General features: G+C 41.2%; 1 protein-coding gene across 2 annotated transcripts in view; it reads left to right on the top strand.

Annotated features, from left to right (window-relative positions):
* Positions 1 to 6,647: 6,647 nt before the first annotated feature.
* Positions 6,648 to 20,810, top strand: part of Plbd1 (phospholipase B domain containing 1) — a 69,880-nt gene continuing 55,717 nt past the window's right edge. Inside the window, exon 1 of one of the 2 annotated variants that reach the window (XM_004626199.2) lies at positions 6,648 to 7,159. In XM_004626199.2, coding sequence (XP_004626256.1) covers positions 7,051 to 7,159 — 109 coding nt within the window. In that variant the 5' untranslated portion in view covers positions 6,648 to 7,050. The remainder of the gene's footprint in view (positions 7,160 to 20,810) is intronic. The other variant, XM_023709497.1, reaches the window with a different exon arrangement.

Here is a 20,810-nt window from a genome sequence, read left to right as displayed (position 1 = left end):
TTTTTCTTTTTTTTATTCTGTTTTTTCTTTTTCTTATTTGTTCTTTTCTCTTACATTCATCTAATTTTGATAATTTTAGTTTACTCTTTTTTTTTTTTTTTTTTTTTTAGGGAAGGATCTACAGGGTGTTCAGGGTCTCACTACTAGATCGGACGTGTAGTGATCCACCTGTTTACAGCCTCCCAAGAGCTGGGAGTATAGGTGCGTGCCACCACGCCCAGTCTTAATTGCCATCTCAACACATCCCAGGGGCGGGGCTGGCATTCCAGGCCCAGGGATCAAACCCCCCGCCCCTGTGCCTGCTTGTAGGTGCTTTAATCTGCTGAGGTATTTGAGCCACCCCTAGTTTACTCTTTAATAGAATCCTCTGTCTCACTTTTCTCTCCTACTTCTCATTTCCCTTTTTAAAAATTTTTCAAATTTTACTTCTTTCATTTTCCCTTCTGAACTCTCCATTTTTACAAGTATTAATATCAACAACCTTCATTAATGTTGAGATATTTAGTTGACCCTTTGTTACTATTGTTGAATTCTTTTCTATTGTTGGGGATCATATAGTTGTATTTAGTAGATACTTACTGTAGGTCAATATTTGGTTTTTCTTTGTGACTATGTCATTACTAAAGATATCTTTTATATTGTTACATGTGGCACAATGGTAGTTTTTGTTGGTCTTATAACCAGTTTATCGGGCTGGGGAGATAGCTCAGTGGAATAAGTGCTTCCCAGGCAAGCACAAGGGCCTGAGTTCAATCCCCTGTTCCGCAAAAAAAAAAAAAAAAAAAAAAAAAAAAAAAAAAAAAAAAAAAAACAGCCTGAACTACATAATGAGACCCTATCTAAAAAACACAAAAAAACCCAAAAACTCATAACCAGTTTATCTTTGACTCTATTGTTGATGCTGATTTCATTGTTGTTGTGAGAGTGATATAACTGTTGCTATAAATTAGTTTTGACTGTATTCTAGTATCCGGCTTATCTTTGTGTCATCAATAATACTGGGTTTAACTTCTAGTTAACTGGGTATTGCCTGATTACAACTGTACCCTCAAGTCTCCAAATAAATGGAGGTGGTCAGATCTTCAGAAAAAGTCAAAGGTCCGTAGTTAGCCATGCCCAGAGCACATAACAAGGAAACAGACCTCAGCTAATGAAATCTCCATACCAATAACAAAGTCTTTCCTCCATAATTGAGGCTAAACACTCAATATGATGACATGTATACATATGATGATGCACACACACATGCGTATTATAGAAACATGAGAATATAAGACAATCAGATACCTTCAAAATCCCCAACTCTTCCAAAACTACTCCATATTACATCAAAGGGAAGGATATTAAGTCAAATGGCTGAATTACACAAAATGATAAAAGAAGAAGAAAAAAATCAATAAAGTGTTCAACAAACTCAAAGATGATATAACTAAACAGATAATGCACCTAATAATAAAATGACCAGTGGGCCTATAGAAGACACTAATGAAAAGTGATGGAGCTTAATAAAATGATACAAAACATGAACAACCAATTTAAGAAACAATTAAAATCCATGTTACCAAACAGAAATCCAGGAGATAAAAATTCTATTGAAAGTATTGGCAGTGCAAGTGACCCGTGTGAGGAACAACCATCATAACTAGAAAACAAGACTTATAGAAATGATTATACACTCAAAGACACCTTAAAAATGATGAGTTAAAGGAAAAGGATGCAACATCTGCCAGATGATGCAAAGAAGACTAATCTAAGATTAATTGGAATTAATAGAAAAATCAGAAAACAGCAAAAATGGCATAAAATTTTTTTTTACAGAAATAATCACAGACTTTCCAAATAGGGGGAAAGAACTTTACATACAGTAACCAAGGTATACAGAACTCCAAATAACTATGCTCAGAAAAAATGTGTTCACAATGTATCATAGTCAAAATCCCAGAAGTTCAACACAAACACAAAATCTTTTTTTAAAATTTTTTTTACTATTTATTTTAGCTTTGTATAAATATTTTTTCCATAATTTTATTGAGAAACAAATAGCAATGAGACAGTTTCAAGCCAAATTGGTAGGACAGTTTCAATAATTAACACATTGCATACATTCTTCCTAGTGGTTAATTGCTGTACAAGATGTGGACATGATATCCTATTTACAAACACCATTAGAACAAATCCCTCTATTCATTAAGAGAATGTAACTATATATCTATCCTAACCATTTTGAATACACAGATACAAAATGGACATTCATCTGTATCCCCAAAATAATATTTTGACAAACAGCACCTTAAGAAATTCATGACTACAAAACCAGCACTTCAAAAAATTTTCAAGGATATCTTCAAGACAATGAAGACAACAATTCTGAAAAGCATGGCTTAATGGATATTTATAGTGTCCCACCCAATAGCAGCAGAATACACATTCTTCTCAGCATTACATGGAACTTTCTCTAATATATGCTTTCTACTATACATATATAGATATAGCCTCATATACTAGCACATAAAGCATGCTTAAATAAATACAAAAGAATCAAAATTATCCCAGATGTATTACCAAATTATAGTGCAATGAAACTAGGAATCAAAGGCAAAAGAAACCAGAGAAATTATGCAAACACATAGAGATTAAACAATACATTCTTTAATACTCGATGGTCGTAGAAGAAATATACAGTTCCTAAAATCTTTCAACAATACCAGTAGAACATATCAGAACCTATAGAATACAATGAAAAAGTCATAAGAGGGAAGTTTATAGCGGTAAATTCCCACATCAGAAAAACAGGAAACAAAAAAAAGAAAAAGAAAAAAGAAAAACAGGAAGCCAAAAAAATTAACCTAACGTTGTACGTTAAGGTTCTAGAATAATAAGAGCAATTCAAATCCAAAGCTAGTACAAGGAAGGAAATTATAAAGATCAGAGCAGAAATTAATGAAATCAATGAACTTGAGACTAAAATAATACAAAGAATCAATGAGTTGAAGAGGTGATTCTTTTAAAGAATAAACAAGATAGACCAAACTTTAGCCAATCTTTTCTTGTTTAACATATTTTAATACAGGGCCTACCATGCCAGGGATCAAACCCTGGTTGCTGTGCCTGCTTAGCTATCTGGCCGGCCCCTCTTTAGCTAATCTTAAAAAAAAAAAAGAAAAGAAAAGACCCTTCTCAATGTAATTAGAAACAAAAACAAAGTGAAATCACAACAGATACAACCAAAATCTAGAAGATTATTTTACTAGTAATCTTCAAAAATGACTTCAAAAACCTGTATTTCAACAAATTCAAACATGCAAAAGAAGTGGGTAGATTCCTAGATACATACGAATTACCAAAACTGAATCAAGCAGATATAAAAACGCTGAATAATCCAATGACAGGAAATAAGATTGAGGCACTGATTAAAAAAAAAACAAAACCCTATCATCTTAATTTTTGCATGGAAGAATACTACTTACTAATTAAGTTACTGAGTATTATACTCCTCTAATGCTTTTTTTGTTTGTTTGTTTTGTTTTTTGGTGGTGATGGTACTGGGATCAAACTCAGGACTGTGTGCTTGCCAGGCAGGGCTTATGCCACCGAGCTATCTCCCTGGCCCTATACTCCTCTAATTCTGACACTTGGGATTGGTATAATAAACTTTCATTTCATTATTCCAAGGAATTTATGGAGTTGCCCTCCCAAGCGCTAGGATGACAGCAATGTGCCATCATGCCTAGCTTGATCTAAAGTTTTAAGATAATGAGAGAGAGATAAAGTGCAGGGCGAGATATCAAGCTTTGTATTTCCTTTAGCTACCTATGGGGAATCTGCAGGCCAAGCTTCTGATTTCTTCTTACAATTACTAGCTGTAGATGATATTTATGATTTCCTCCACCTTCTTTCTATCTTGCTTTTGCTTTAGGCCAGCATCTCGGCTAGAGTTCTTTCTTTCTCCCTACCTTTCTTTCTTCCTTCCTTCCTTTCTTTTTTTGTATTTCTTTTTCATGGAAAAATAGAACTAAAGTTTCATAATCAAATAATAAAGAATAACAGTAGTTAATACCTCTTCAAAGGAGTAACTCATAGTATAAGACATAAACCAAAAAGATTCTTACAAAACTAAGGATAAAAACACAAATATTTATTTTCAATAGCACAAGATCAATTAGTAGTATAAATGAAACTAATTAGCATATAAACTGAAATGATTTTCTTTGCCCACAAGGGTAAGGAGATCGTCACCAGGCCCTCTCTGGTGGTGCTATCTAGGTGACATTACAAGATTTCCATCAACCATTTCTCTAATACAAGGTAAACCAAGGGACTCCCCGAGTTCCTCCTACTGCTCCAACCCCTAGTGCTATTTAACAATGCAATTGCTTTTTGAAACACCAGCTGAATTACTCTACCCGACCCTATACCCCTATTCTTGTCCATTTTTATCAAAGGAGCTCACAAAAAAAAAATAGGTAGTGCTTTTAAATTCACATTCTCTAAAACTATGAACTGTGTCACCTGATGGAAATATACCTCTCTTCTTACTGACAAAAACTCTATGCCAGTGGAGCCCACATTTGTAAAAAGCTATTACCAAGAACAGGGTAATGGAAGAAGAACAACCCCAAATGACACCGAGCATTACAGAATTGATGAGAACACTTAGCAGCCAATATCATCTTTGATCTTCCTAACCTCAGCTTTAACACAAGTGACATTTTTTACATTTCTCGCTCAGATGTATAAACTAATTCAGCAATGTTCAAGGAGGGGCAATTATGCACCTTAGGGGAACATTTAACAGTGTCTGGAGCCATTTTTATAGTAGTTAAAACTGGTATTGGGTATTGGGTAGAGTGCTGCTGGCGTCCAGCAGGGAAAGGCTAGAGAGGTGTGCAGCCCGTCCCACAACAAGGAACTGTCTGGTCCAAAATTTCAGGAGTATCAAGCTTGAGGAACTTATCCTATTAATTTGTTGACATGAATAATTTGCTTGTTTTATTAGGGTGCAGGTTCTGTGATAGCAGAGACTGTTCATTTCCCTGTAGATTGCCTACAAACACGCTGAGAACACAGTTGTCAATAAATATTTGATGATTAAACAGTGGACGGGCACATGCCTCTCAGTTCATATCAGTCATGTTTATATGCATTATTTCATCAGGACATCTGGCTGAAAAATTATTAAGGTGAAGAAAGGCAGCATACAGTGGCATGCCTGAACTAGGTGGTGGCACAACTTCCTTGAATGTCTTAATGTAGTTCTCTAGCCTTCATGACACAATCGAAGTGTTAGTAATTTTCCTTCATCTTTATTTTCTAACTTGAAGGAAAATGTGACATTGCTACAGTGTGCTCAATTCCTTCCTTCATTCAATGAGTACCACCAAACAAAATTGTGACTTGTTTTTTTTTTTTTTTTTGTAATTTGCATGGGATTTGATGTACCTTTAACCTTTCTGTATCTTTTCTAAAAAGTACAGATTACAGGGTCTGACGGAATTATAAGGTGAATGTTTAAATCTGAGGAAAGTATTAAAGGAAGAGACATATTACCATTAATCCCCTTCAAAATAGTCCATCTCAGTTTGAAAACACTTATTCTGTCATTCTGCCACTTGTTTTTGAGAGTCCTCTTTCTTGAATGTCCTACAAAGTGCGATTAAAAAAAAAAAAAGGTGAATGCTATTAGTAAGCTTTATCCAACAGAAAGGCAAGCTTGTTAAAAAACAAAACAAAACAAAACAAAAAACAAACAAACAAAAAGCACCATTATGTTGTGTCCTCACCCACCTCATTCACTGGATCTGGCCCTGGGTGACTTTTGGCTCTTCTCCAAAGTCAAAATGATCATGAAAGATCAATATTTTTAATGGATTCAGTACATTGAAGCAGTCACAGCAGCACAATGAAAGATACTATGAGGACTTCTGAACTGTTTCAGAAAGTAAGAAGGATGAACTAAATGTGTTCAACCGAAGGGAGTCTCTTGAGGGACATTAATGGCAGTGTGTCTTTTATTGTAATGCTTAAAAAAAAACCCAGCTAAACATTTATATATTTTCCTGTAACTTGTATTCTTCTAAGAATCCTGCTCATATTCTCTGGGTCTCCTGCCACCTCACTTAAGTTTAGAAGAAGTACCAAGAGAGAGCGCTGGCTGTGCGGCGGCTTGTCCACACCTGACCACCTCCACCACACTTGAAGCATAGTTCTCTTACTATAACCGCGAGGGCTCAGTCCCCTTGTGCCTGTTGGAGCGCATGCTCTTATTTATGCTTGTACCACCGGAAGTAATGAAAAAATTGGGCTCAGTCATTGCTTACTGAGACACCCCTTGCCTGCTTCACAATGTCACCCGGGTTGCCAACTTCACAATGTCACCCAAGGCATAATTTTACCTACTTCACAATGCCACTTTGACCCTACCCAGAAATGGAGACCCCACAGGGGCTAAGCGTTATCCAGGGAATCATGCCCTAGGGGTGGCCGCAGCCAGTGAAGAGAAGCGAAGGATCAAAAGTCTCCATCTGTGGCAAATGGATTTGGGTTGAACAGCCTAGGATGTAAAACCTGTGAGGACATCTCCAAAATGTCCAGGCAGCACAGCTGCGTGTAGGCAAAGGTATGCGCTCCAGTGTCCTTCTGGGCGTGTCATCCACTGCCCCGGAGGGACCGACGGGGAGGGGGAGGGGGACGCTAGTGGGGAGGCAGTGAACCGATGCCTGCAAGTGCCGGGCCACCCAACACTGCCCAAGAGATCGAGGGAAAGGGCGCGCAGCCTCCGCGCTTCCCAGGCGTGCAGCCCAGGAACTTTCTCAGCCCGGCCCACAGGTTGTTAGAGGGTCAGGCCCAAAGGACCCGCCTTTCCCAGCCTGAGGCCCAGCAGGACGAAGGAGGTTCCCAAGACCACGATACCTGCCTTGCCCCTAAAAGCCCCGAGTAGGCAGAGCTCATGAAAGAAGAAAGTTAAGGACGCGCCGACCTCCGGGACGCACACAGCACCGCTCGGAGCACAGTTGCCACCGCCGGCCCAGCGCGCCCGAGTCCCGCGGAGCCATGGCCCTGTGCGGCCCCGGCTGGAGCCCCAGGCTGCCGGGACTGTCGCTGCTGCTGCTCCTGCCCCTGCTGCTGCCCCCGGCCGCCGCGCCGCCGCCCAGCCCGTCCGGTGAGCAGAGCCGCCCGCAGAGAGATCCCGGGGGTGGGGGACGCGGTCTGCACTCTGCGCGAGCGCCTTGCGCCCAGCCCGAGCCCCACCAAGGTCACTTCCAGGGGCGTCCGTCTCGCTTCTGGGGCGACTCCACCACTTCTGCGGGGATCCTGGCAGGTCTTGCTCCAGCCTTGCGTGGCTCAAGGGTGGCTGTGTGTTAAGAACTTTCTGACAACTTAAAAAAAGTTTTGGCCAGAAGTTTTGGCAGCTAAATCAGTTCTGTACTCCAACTCGGTCAGAGAGCCTTAGGCTCGTTCAGAGGTTTCAGGCAGCGACATCTAAATATATTTATCCAGCTCATAGGAGGTGTGATGAGTCCAGCCTGCCTGATGTGTCTAAAAAAAAAAACAAAACAAAACAAAAAACAGTGACTTTTGCTTTAAGAAAAAGGACAACTAAGTTTTGTCAGTTGCCAGCTTGGTATATGCCAGTGTCACTGTTTTTTCCTGTATCACTTGCCATAATCACAAATGGGGTTATAGTCCCTACTTTAAATATGCGAAAATTAAAATGGCTGGGAAGTCTGTACCGTATTTTGCATAAAGATAAGACAGAAAGTGAAAAAAAAAAAAAACAACAAAAAAAAACCAGCAAGTGAAGATGGCTGGGAAACCAAAGGGCATTTGCTTAACTACTGTTCTCTTGGTAAAATACATTTTATTCCCACAGTATTTATTCCCACGAATATACCCTTTACAGAAAGACAGAGACCTTGGGTATGCTTGTTCCATTCCCAATAAGACCAAGATTGTGGAAGATAGGGACTCCAATGACTTCAAAAGTAAAAATTAATTTTGTTTTTATTTCATATTCCCTCTTCAGTGCTGACCTTATGCAACAGTATGGTGGCATGTGAGGGTGCCCCTTTCCGAATTTGTATAGGCTCTTGTGAGACCACCTTTTGGCTACAGTCATCCGGTTTCAAGGCCTCTGCTTTGGGGACTTGCTCAGTTATCGCTTATGGATCTTAATCTTTGCAGTCTGCTCAGCCTCCTGATCAGAACCCTGGCCCTTGGTGCAGCCTCGCACTCTCTTCTTTGGCCTGATGAAGGAGGGGGCCTCGATGCTGCCGTTGTGTCCAGGCAAATTGCTAATTCAGATGTCCCTGGGAGAGGCCAGCATGGGTCCCGGGGAAGAAAATGCTTTCGTGTGTGAATGCCAGCTGCAGTTTCTCTTCCTTTTCTATCCTTTGGACTGTCCAGATGACTTTAAAGCGTTCTGTAGGTAGAAAGGAAAGCCTGAAGAAGGAGATAGAGAGAAACCCTGTTTTCCAGAAGAGGGACCTTGGTTTACTAACAAAATACTACCCAGGAAGAGAGGCATCATAAAGTGACTTGTCCACAGGGGAGGCTGACTTGTCCACAGGGGAGGCTGGCTCCACGCCTTGGAAGTGAGCACAAGGTGACGCTGACAACACCTTCATCAAATGCCCTCTGTTTTCAATGAGACCTGGGGGAGGATGTCTGTGATGTCCACCCTGGCTATTTCAGACACATAGTTTCACTCATTCTGCTCTCAATAATCTGTTTTATCACAGCATCCTTTGGGGTCACTGTCTTAACACCTAGTAGACAGTCAGTAACTTGAGAGCGGTATTCCCCATAACCATGTGTTCTGTGTAATCAACCCTGCTAAGAACTCCGAACGAAGGAGGATCCTGACAAACTCCAAAGGGTTTGCATTTTCATCCCCACCTGAAATTTGCATCCTGATGTATGCATCTATTTATACAAAAATAATCTTTTTTTTTTTTAATTTCTAAAGGTCCTTTTGTAGTTTTTAATTCCAGAAACTAACACATACCTATACCTTTACCCTGGGCATATCTGTCAAGCTACTATAGACTTCAGTCACATAAGGTGGGACCTTAGAACTCCATGTTATTTAGACTTGGGGTGTGTGTGTGTGTGTGTGTGTGTGTGTGACTGAGGATAGAACCCAGGGCCTCGTGCATGCTGGTCATGCCCTGTACTACTAAGTGGCACCCTCAGCCTTCCTTGTATATTTTTCTATGTAGTGTGTGATGAAGTCAGATCACCGGAGAAAGAAATGGACTGGCTTCCTCAGGATGTAGAAGGTGTCACGTAGCTTGGTACTTCAGCAAAACTGGTTTCTAATCTACCGTAAACCTTAGATGGATAGACTCCAGAAGTTCAGTTTTTTCAGTGTTCTAGATCAGATGTCGTCTAAGGAAGCTGATTCATCCTGGTACACACCCAAGTCTCTTCACCAGACTTCACTGTTAATTATTCAAGAAAAATATAACTGTCAGGCAGGTTGTGTATTTGTGTAGGCTGTTTTAGGCACACTCTCACTGAAATCAAACCACATGGGGTAGGTAATGTCAGGACTTCTCTTCCCAGTAGGTATTGGACACTTGACCCTGCCCATGGGGTGCCCCTCCACTGGATAGGGCTTCCTGGAGGGGCTGCCTTCCCATGTGTCCAGGGCTCAACAGCGCCCACCTGAGAATAACACATTCCCTCAAGAATTTCCTGGTTTAGGAGTCATTCAATTTCCCTGATGTCACCTGGCAGATAAATGGGATGGCAGGACCAACCTCAGTTGATCCTTGAACCCCAAGGGCATTTTTTAAGTCTAAATTCACTTAAGACAGAGCTTCCCAGTTGCTTTCGAGTTGCACTTTTATATGGAAGCTCTTCATTCTAGAAAGTATAGTATGATAGAGAGGTAGCACAGAATGCGAGAGCTAGCCGGGCAGGGTGGTACATACTTGCAGTCCTAACACTCTGGGAGGCTGAGACGATGAGGCAAGAGGACTGTGAGTTTTAGCCCAGCCCAGAAAATGTACTAGCTTATGAGACAGTAAAAGAGCTAGAAAGTAGCTCAGCACAGAGCTATCCCGGGGTTCAAGCTCTAGTAAAAAACAAAAACAAAAACAAAAAAGCCAGAACCTCCCTCCTAGTCCAGGACCTAGCTGCCTGTGTTTGAATCCTGGCTCCAACACGATGACATTTAGGCAGTTATTTAATCTTTTTTTTTTTTTTTTTTTTTTCTGGCACCGGGGATTGAACTCAGACCCTTACGCTTGTCAGACAAGCTCTTATTCTATGGAGCCATCTCCTCCGCTCCTCAGTTATTTAATCTTACTGTGCCTCAGTTTCTGCATCTCAAAAATAGATATCACCACTGCATGTATCTCATACATTGCTGTGAGGGACAGCTGCCCAAAATACTGTAGATCTACAGAATTGGGGGATTTGAGTTGCTTTTCTCTAAAGACATGGGGCGGGGGGGGCAAATAGCTCAGCGGGTTAAAAGGGGCCAGGAGTTCGATCCCCGGGCCTGCTGGGCCGGCCCTGCCCTTGGGGCACTCTGAGACCGAAATTGAGACTGGGCGTGGTCATGCACGCCTGTAATCCCAGCTTTGGAGAGGCTGTAAAGAGGCGGATCACTGAGTGCGATTTAGTAGTGTGACCCTGAACACCCTGTAAACCCTTCCCTGAAAAAATACAAATAAAGACATTACAGATCTCTTCATGAGGCAAATGGGATTGCAGATGGTAGTCAGAGTATTGACTCATTCCTTAAGTATGGCTCGACGTTTCCAAAACATGGGTGTACACCAGCACCCTCAGCAAGTGATTTAGAAAGCAGGGAGCAGTGTCTTAGGTCACGTTCCTCGCTTGTAATTGATTGGTTAAAATCCTCTTGATTACACTGCGTTTTCTCACATGTGTCCGTGTCACAGGGTCTGCTTCTTCGGAACTTCCCAAGTCCTTTCTCTCTGGGCCCAAGTCTTCCGTCAGCTGCTCTCCCCTAGTCAGTGTTTCAGACCCAGCTGAATTCGGTGTGGGCTGAAAGTGCAGCTCAGAGGCCGAGCTCTCGCGCCGCGCGTCCAAATCCCTGGGTTCGAGCGCCTGGGCCACAGTTTCCACCAAACAACCGAATAAACCAATAAACAAAGAGGTCACTGCTCCCCGTGAACTGAGCATTTGGTTGTGTTCTCCTTGAACTTTCGGCTTTAAAAGTAAGCTTTGCTTTCTGATCCTTCTGGAAGTGTAAAGTCAGTAGCAAAGATCTAAATCTTTCTTTTGACCAAAATCTGTCCTGGAACGCAACACATATGATTTTTTTCCTGTACTTCTTTAGGCATTAATTTTATTTTTTAATTTATTTTTTATATTTTTAATTGTAAAGAAAAAATCATTAAAGCATATACATAAAAATATTAGCTATGGAAGAACAAAGTTAAATAGTATCTTATTCTACATTAGAAAGTAAGAAAAAGAACAAGTGGGTAAGAAACTAGACTAATTAATGCGAGGGACTGAAAAAAATTGGTCCTTATTGAATTTTATACTTAGCAGACATACCTTTGAAAACTAAAAGTAAAATATTTTCCAGTTATGCAAACTCAAAATATTCCAATACCTCCAGACATAGCATATAGAAAATAACAAAGATCATAATCCAGAAGGCAAGAGAAGTCGCTTTAGGATCTTGGATGAAGAATAAAGAGCTCTCAAAATGGTAGTATGTATGTATGTATGTATGTATGTATGTATGTATTTTTGCTCCAAATACCTTCAGGGCAGGTTTGGCTGTCTTGAGTTGTGAGGATCGAACCACAGCAACCTGAGCCTGACTGCTTTGTTGAAGCAGCCACTTAAAGAACTGAGCTAAGGGACAGGCCTCCTGATGGAAATATTTTTCTGCTGTATACAAAAGAATAATTGAAAGACTGCTGTTGTATACCTCTTTTTCTCCTATGTTTAATTGTTTGCCCTATTGAGTGGGTTCTTTCCATTCTCATTCATGGAGCTGTGGTCATTTTGATCCCTCTCTAGAATATCTTTTAGTAGTCTGTATAGAATTGGCTTTGTCATCATGAAATTCTTTTGTCTTTTGGGGTTTTTTTTTAGTTGTTCTTTGTCATGGAAGTATTTCACTTCTCCACTATACTTGAAAGAGAGTTTTGCAGGGTATATCAGTCTGGGTTGCAATTTGTTTTCTTGCAAGACTTGAAGTACTCTGCTCCATGCTCTTCTTAATTTGATGGTTTGTGAAGAGAAATCTGCCGTTATTCTGATGGGTTTTCCTTTAAATATGATGTTTCTTTTCTCTAGCAGCTTTTAGTATATTGTTCCTGTGCTGAATTTCTGGGATCTTGATTATTATATGTCTGGGTGTGGTTTTAGTTGGTTTGATGTTATTTGGAGTTCTATATGCTTCGGTTACCTGAATGTCAGATAGTTTCCCCATATTCGAGAAGTTTTCTGTTATTACTTCTTCCCATATTCTTTTTATATAATTTGTATTGATTCCTTCTTTCTCATTGATGCCTATTAGTCTTATGTTGTTCATCTTTGCATCATCTTGCACATGTTGCATTATTTTTTCCTGCATCCTAGTTGCTTTTTTTTTTTTTTTTTTTTTTTTTTTTTTGAGGTTGAGAGTAGAATATTTTATTGGGAAAAAAGCTTCCATTTCACAGAGGACAGAAGGGGGACCCAAGCAGGTTGCCCCCCTAGTTGCTTTTAAGAGATCTTTTCTTACCTTTTCACTAGCTGCAACAGTGTCTTCAAGGTCTGAAAGTCTATATTCACTTTCTTTCAAACGGTTTTGCCAGCTTGTGATTGAGGTTTTAATTTCCTGTATAGCACTTTGAACCTGCTTCATACATTCTATGTCTTTACTATATTGCTTATTCAAGGATTCTATCATTTTTATATTCTGCTATATTTTTTTTATCAGTGTCTTCTTTAGAAGCACTTAGTATTTCTTTCATTATAGTTATTTCTTTTTTTTAGCTTCAGAAATTATTTCTGATCTGATTTCCTCTATACCTTTCTGAGGTTGTTTCTTTACTTCAGACACTATTATTTCAGAGATTTCAGGTGTGTGATTTCCAATTTCTTCTATTCTATTGTCCCTTGCATTTGTTCTGGGTGCACTCAGGGTCTGAGAATGCATTTTGTTCCTTCTCTGTCATTTTGTATAGCGCTGTCTTCTGACCTTTGGTGTAGAGCTTTGGTACAGTTCTTGCCTTACTACCAGGTCCAGATCTACCACATTCAAACTCATCCAGGTGGATGTGGCTTGGGTCTAGCTGCTTGCTATGCTATACTTCTTCCTGCTGCGGCCCTTGCGGGCGAACCCTCTGTGCCACTCTGGCAAGATGTTCTGCTCCTGGATCAGCTGGGTGAGTCTTGCTTCTAGCCTCTCTGGAGGGAGTTCTGCTGCAGGGTTCCACACCAGGCCTGTCTGATGGATGAAGTGTCACTCACATGGCAGGTTTGGGCTCTAGGTCGAATGAGGATCTGGAGGGCCCAGGGTGGTCTCACTCACATGCCGGGCCTTGGCTTTGGGTTGAATCTAGGCATTAATTTTACATAGTCACTTATTATCTTTTGTTTTTGGCTGCACTCTAAATTATAAAACATTAATTATTTAAGTAGCAAAAGAAAAGAGGTCAACAGCAGCAATCATGGAACGGTCAAAAGTTCCTTGACATGCTGGCGCATGTCTGAAATCCCAGCACTCAAAAGACTGAGGCAGAAGGACCATTGAGCTTGAGGCCATCCTGGACTACATAGCAAGACTCTGTCTCAAAAGGCCAGTCCAAACCCCCATCCCCCAATTTTTTTTAACTCAAAGATTTAACTTCCTTAACATTTAGGATTTTTATGTATTTTAGCTTTGTCTTTTTTTTTTTAAGGAGTTGCAGTTGTTTCTATGTTACACTTCACAATCTTTTGAAACTTTAGCTTTATAAAAGTGACTGAAGAATTAATTAACAGTGTTACTACGTGGGTTCTTTGTCCTACTGCAAAACAGGAATTTGCCTAATGTGGTAAAATAGGAAATCAAGGTAGTGAAGTTGTGAGGAAATTTTAGTGTAAAATTTGAAACTCTATGTCTACACAGACTACCAATGTCATGTTGCAATCTCCCTAGGGAAAATTGTGGAGTTTCTCAATTGAGAGATTTCAAAATAGAACAAGTAAATCATTGAAGAAGATCAGCTTGCTCTGAAGTTGGCCTACCCATCCTGAAAATAGTGTAATCATTCCAGCATCAGTGAGTGCTAAGGTATTCAAACCAGCATTATTTGCTCTGAAATCATTTGCAAGCCAAAAATAACAAAGTCTCAATTCATGATTGGAAACTAAGACTTAATATACTCTGACCTTGCTACAAGCTTATCACCAGGTGTGACTTTCCCAGCCAGTGTGAATGTTTGGATTTCAGGTGGCCCTGTGATCAATACAGCATGGTGCCAGGCCGAAGGAATGGACCCAATGAACAGTAAGATGCCAACCCTCATTCAGAAGGGGCTTGCAGTCAAGTTGACTGGGCAAAATGCTCACACCTAATTAATGAATGATCTAGATGAGGTTTGAGCTAAGAGTACCCAGTGAGAGTGAGGTACAGTCTGACATTCTGTTGCCAGAACTCTGGTCAAGAACCCGGATGGCAACTGTTGGCAAACAACAGGTACATTTCAAGTGGATGGAAGAAAGCTATTACCCAGATCTAAGCAAATCCCAAGCAGGTTTCTGCATTGGCATTGTACTGCTTTGAATCTGTTTTCTAAAGCTCTATTTCTTCTTATTGATTTAGCGGGTCTGGACTGTCATGCAGCCCACCTTCCAGTCTTATGCCTGTGTTCTATCTTAGCTCCAGGAGTGTCAGCTGAGGTGGCTCTCCAGGGCTACACTCCACAGCTGCCTTCTTTGCACCTCACAGCACCCCTGAATTCAGGATCGCTTAGTGCTGGAGCACCTCATGGATGCAGCTAGAGCAGGCGGCTGTGCTTCCTCTTCCATCTTCGGGCAGACCCTCGGGAGGCCCATTCTGCTCACCAATAGGAACCATCCCCAGTGTCCACAGGCGCTGTTTCCTTCTTTCCTCTTACTGCCACACACTCCTGTTCACTGAGAGCTTGTCCCTAAAGTATTATCTAACAGAAAGAGAATTAGGCTTTGATCTCTGGAAAGAGCCACACTGAAACACCTGTTATAACTTTTTTACCTGGAAGTTGTTTGATTCATGAATCAGTTATTTACTTAGTACTGTGTTGAAGAGTAGCAATGAATGCCAAGGTACCCAGAGAGAAAGGCTGAATGCCTCACTTGGGGTCTAGAAAAGGCAAACAACTCACAAGCCTGTAATGCCAGCATTTGGAAGGCCGTGGCAGGAGAATTCCTGTAAGTTTGAGGCCAACCTGGGTTGTATAGTGAATTCAAGGCCATCTTGAGCTACCTGGTAAGACCCTATCTCAAAAAACCAAAACAAATAAAAGCAGAACCAATGAGTTAGAAACTATATCCAACCTGAGTAGATTATATTTTGTTTGTATGCTTTCTCTCAACATATTCTGCCTGCCATCTCACATGTCCTTCTCTTCCCCCCTCAACATATTAAATATATTAGGCTAGCACTGCATTACTTAGAATTAACAACTACTTACACTGAATCCTTTTATTATTATTTTTTTTATTTATTTATTTTTATTTTTTATTTTTTTGGTGGAATCAGGGATTGAACTCAAGCCCTTGTGCTTGCCAGGGAAGCACTTATTCCACTGAGCCATCCCCCTAGCCCCCACTAAATCCTTTATTGAGGAACATTCAAGCTGTGGACAAATCACAGAAGAGGCTCACATGTCTGCTGGCCACTGTCGCAGTTGTACTGCTGTGTGCTTATTGTACCCTGTGACAGTGTACGTACACAGTGTTTTATCAGAGGCCAGGATGTACAGAAGCAAGAGGAAAGGCTTCTTTTTAGTTTTTCTTCAGTATCGGGGATTGGGCCCACGACCCTTGTTTGCACTGCAATACACCCACTTTCTTTATATCTTGATTTCGAGCTAAGGTCATGTTAAGCTGCTAAATTGCCCATGCTGGACTCAAACTTTCTATCTCTCCTACCTTATCTTCCCAGAGTGTTGGGGTTAGGCATGTGTCACCATACCTGATTTTTTCCTGTCTCCCTTTCCTTTCCTTTTCCCTTTCTTTCTTCCTTCCTCATTTCCTCATTTTCTTTTCTTTCTTTTTTTATCAGTTCTAAAATAGAACCCAGAATCTCATGCATGCTAGGCAAGTGCTCTACCACAAACTTATATCCCCAGCCCAGAAAACTATTTAATTTCATAAAATGATGTGCTAAAGCCGGGTATGGTGAGGCACACCTGTAATGTCAGCACTGGGGAGGCTGAGGCAGGAGAATTACTGCCAGTTTGAGGTCAGCCTGGGGTACACAATGAGCTCAAGCCCAGCCTGAAATGCATAGTGAGGTCCTATCTCAAAAAGGCAATCAATCAATCAATCAATCAATCAATCAATCAATCTGAGGTCCTAGGAAAATCAGACTCCAACTATGGAAGAGTTTGACATAAGCCACATGTAACTATTCTAGAAATTCTTTTTAAGGCAGGGTTAGGAATTTTTTTTAACCCCAAACAACAAACTTTGGGAAAAATGTCAAAGTACACGAGCCAATATAGGAAATTTAATTTGGAGGTTTGCATTTCTACAAAGAAACCGATAGAAAAATGATAGGGACTCTGCCATCTCTGTAAAAGAAAACAATTTTTATTTTTTACAATAAATTAATGCTTATTCACTCAACAAATATTTACCAAGTTTATTGTTGTTGAGGACACTGTTGTTAAAAATGTTGAGATGAGGCCGGCCTGATAGCTCAGTGGACTAAAGCACCTGCTTAGGCAGACTATAGCAGCCGGGCTTCAATCCCTGGCCTGCTGTGCTGGCCCCGCCCGCAGGTGCACTGAGAGGGTGATTAAGACTGGGCGTGGTGGCGTGCTTAGTGAGACCCTGTAGACTCTGTAGACCCCGTAGACCCTGTCCTAAATACAGAAAGAAAAAAAAATGTTGAGATGAGTTCATTTTCACAGCCCTACAAAGGCTAGCAACACACGGCACTTAGCCCGAAGCAAGGCATGGGCTCGCTCAGAGTCTGACACTACGTCATAGGCCTCTGAGCCACGTTTTCAGACAAAGCCACGTGAGTGTTAGACTAACTTGGGCAAATGAATGTTCTGGTTTGCCTTTCACTGAATGAATGCACACAATTAAATGAGGCCCATCAGAAAGAACTTACTTTATCGAGTGTGGTGCTTGCTGGGACAATGTTATGCAGACCCAGGTGCTGCTTCACAGAGATGTATCAAACAAGATCAGGATTGGAGATTATGTAATACCTCTCTCCCTTTTCATGATTGGATTTTCTCACTATCCTCCTCTCAACATGGAGGTGTTTTTTTAAAAAAAGAGAGAGACGTACATAATGGCTTCATGTATTAAAAGATTTAAGCAAATCAGAAAATAGCATTGACCCTAGGAAAGCCAGGAAGTTGATATATGGAGAAAACATTCTGGGTCCTGGGAGATGGCTCAGGGGAATAAGAGCTTCCCTGGCAAGTGCAAGGGCCTGAGTTCAATCCCTGGTTCCGAGAAAAAAAAAAAAAAAATAAAAAAAAAAAAAAAAAAAAAAAAAAAAAAAAAAAACACCAAAAACCAAAACATTCTGGCATGGAGGACATCCCTGATGAGTACAGTGAAAAAACGAAGATTTTGGTTCAATTCTCAAAGCACGTGTTAAGCTGTTAGTAAAATTTTCAGTCACTGAGTGTTAAGACTGGGTCAGAGTTTCTTTAGGTATGAAGGTACACTAGTGTTGAAAAAACACACATTTGCAAAAGTCTGTTTCTGGGATCAGGAAATAGGTACTACATGAGAGCGCAGTGTGTAGTTACTCCACTTGTCTTGAGAGTGAGCCAACGTGAACAGCCGAAAGAGGAAGACAGGCAGAGTTCAGGAAGCAAAGCCAATTCATACTTTGTGGGTGGAACTGAAAGGGAAGAACTAGTAGGGCCTCCTCTTCTTCCTTTTTTCTTGCACGGTTCCTGTTTGTGACCCCTCCCCTGCCTCAGCTCCTTGTGGCTTCTTTCTAGTTAACAGTGAGACTTCTTAGTCTCCCAACACAGCTCTCTGCAGATGAAGGTGGAAGGGAGAGGGTGGGGAAAGCTGGGAAGGGCCCAGGCAATGGCAACAGGGAATAGAAATAACTGGGGGAAACAATCTTTACTGTATTTGGAATAAGGAGGGAATTTTTATGGATACTGCCCATAACTGCCAAAACGGATGGGTGCTTGCTTTCATTAGCAGTAAGATAATTTTTGTTACAAGCAGCTTATAGAGCAAGTTTCACTTCCACTTAACCTTCCTTGAGGAAGGTCTTTCAGGATGGTCATAATTTTCCTAAGGAAATTGCCTTAGTCCTACCGAGGTTCTTCTTTAAGAGTCAGTCAGGATTAGTTTTGGGGCTTGACTAAGTCTCAACCTGGGCCACACACATGACCTATTATGAAGGTTGTCCTTCTAGTGTTTACATGATAATTTTTGCATTAAATAAATAAAATGTTTATTCAATATTGAATGTTTATTTCATAGAGACTTCCAGCCTCCAGACCAATAAACGCTAGATGTAAATCTCAGCTTAGATTCCATCCCAGACTTATTTTCCATCTGCCTCCTTTCTTGGGGAATGGTACGGCATTCCTCCACTGAGTCTTAGCCTAGAATCCCAGAGTCAGTGTAGCCTCCTCCCCAGAGAAAAACATGACATTGCCCCACTGTCACGCGCTGCCTGTGTCTGCCACCAGGTCTGTGGGCTCTGCTCCTGAAGATTAAAACAATTATGAATCAAAAATATTCAAACCAAGTAACTGCATCTGTTCCAGATGTGTAAGATTTTTGTCTTCTTCTAGTCTGTGGAAGTACGTATAACCACTGTAGCACTTGCATTGTGTTAGAGTAGTGTACACAATCTAGAGACGATTCAAGGCCATCATCTCCCACCTTTTTAACACTGGGAACTGGTTCCACGGTAGACACTTTTTTCCGCAGACAGAGGATGGGCTAGGGAGGGGAAGGAGCCATGAGGGGATGCAAGCGCACTGCATTCAGTGTGCTTTTTATGCCTGTCATTATTACATTGTAATGGATAATGAAATAGTTCTACAACTCACCTTATGAAGACTAGTTGAATACCATAGTCCTTGTTATTTTGCAGCTCAACTTTCATGGACTCACTATTTTGCGGGTTTTTGAAAAATATTAATCTAAATTATTTATTGTGAATTTTTTTCTATGTTGTGGGATTTTTGCAGTACCATGTAGTATACATATATTGTTAAAATTACATAGGTTTATGAGTTTAGAAAATGGTTAAGAACATTAGAAGAGTTTTTAAAAGTATGGGAAGAGTTTATAAAGTCTTAAAATATAGATAAATACTAAAATAAAAATATAATTTTTGCTACTTCGCTGATTTTCATTAATGGGGGGGCATCTGGAACCAGAACCTCTGTGATAAGTGAGGGACCGCTGTAGTTCCACAGCTCTGTGTTTGTTAGCAACATAAATGCACATAACATATTCTCACACATGGCCTCCTGAAAAAGATATTGCACAACAGAGAGCACTGTTGGACTTCTGGGAAGATGGCAGAGTGGTGAGCAGCAGGGCAACAGCTTGCCTGAGAGTCGGTGTCCAGGCACTGGAATACAGCAACATGAGGAAGAGGAGGAGGGGAGTGGGTCCCTGGGACCCAGCAAGGATGTGAGACAGCAATCGAAACCCACGGGAACAGCCAAGAGAGACAGTGCGGAGGAGGAGGAGGGGGGGAGAGAAGGGGAGGAGGAGGAGGAGGAAGAGGAGGAGGAGGAGGAGGAAGAAGGAATGCCAGTCTGGGCTTCCTCCCTGAGCTCTGACTCCCTGTGTGTGAGAGGTGGCTCAACCTGCAGGTGCACGGTGACTACTGGCGACCCCAGAGACCCCCACAGAGAAAGTCACCAGTACAGTGAGTGCTGGGCACAGGTCATAAAAGATACCATAGACCAGTTCCAAACAACAATCTTCTACAGTGGCTGGCGAGTTATTCAGTTCAGGTGGCCCCTAGGAGAGGGCAACTGGCCAGTATCTATGTCGGAGAGTCACCAACTGAGCTCAGAACTCAGCAGGTGTGGGTTCATCTAGCAGCTCACAGTGTTGGGGTAAGGTGGGGCTGGGGGGATGTGGCACGCATCTGTATCCCAGTGCTGGGGAGGCTGAGACAGGAGGATCACTAAGAGTCTGAGCTGCATAGCAAGGCTCTGCACCAAATAAATAAATAAGAGGGCAGGAGGACAAGAAGCTAGGGTCAAACCAGCAAGGAGCTAAGTTCAAGCTGGCAAGAGTATTATATGCTGAGCAACTCAGGTTCTAGCCTCACAGCCAGAAGCCACACTGGACTTCAGTGAGAATAAGGTGCAGGCTTGCAGGGAGTATCCGCTGCCCTGCTATAAATCTACCGCTGGCTTGCTGGGATTCATCCCTGTGGGTCTGGACTCTGTCTGCCCATTTTGTCTACTGGTGACAGGAGAGACACACCTTGCACTGGATAATATTTTCTTATTTTCTTCTTTTTTTCTCTTTACTTGTTTCTGTTCTATTTTTTTTTCTTGATTATTTCTTCTTGGTTTTATCTGAGTATAAATATTGTTCCATTGTTTTTTGTTGTTGTTCTGTTCTTATTTTTCTTTCTTCCTTCTTTTTCTCCTGCCTTCTTCACTTGTTTC

This window comes from Octodon degus, unplaced genomic scaffold (genome assembly GCF_000260255.1).
Source record: "Octodon degus isolate 3935 unplaced genomic scaffold, OctDeg1.0 scaffold00012, whole genome shotgun sequence".
Classification (NCBI taxonomy): domain Eukaryota; kingdom Metazoa; phylum Chordata; class Mammalia; order Rodentia; family Octodontidae; genus Octodon; species Octodon degus.
The sequence above is the reverse complement of the archived record's forward strand: the minus strand, read 5'-3'. Positions and strand labels throughout refer to the sequence as shown.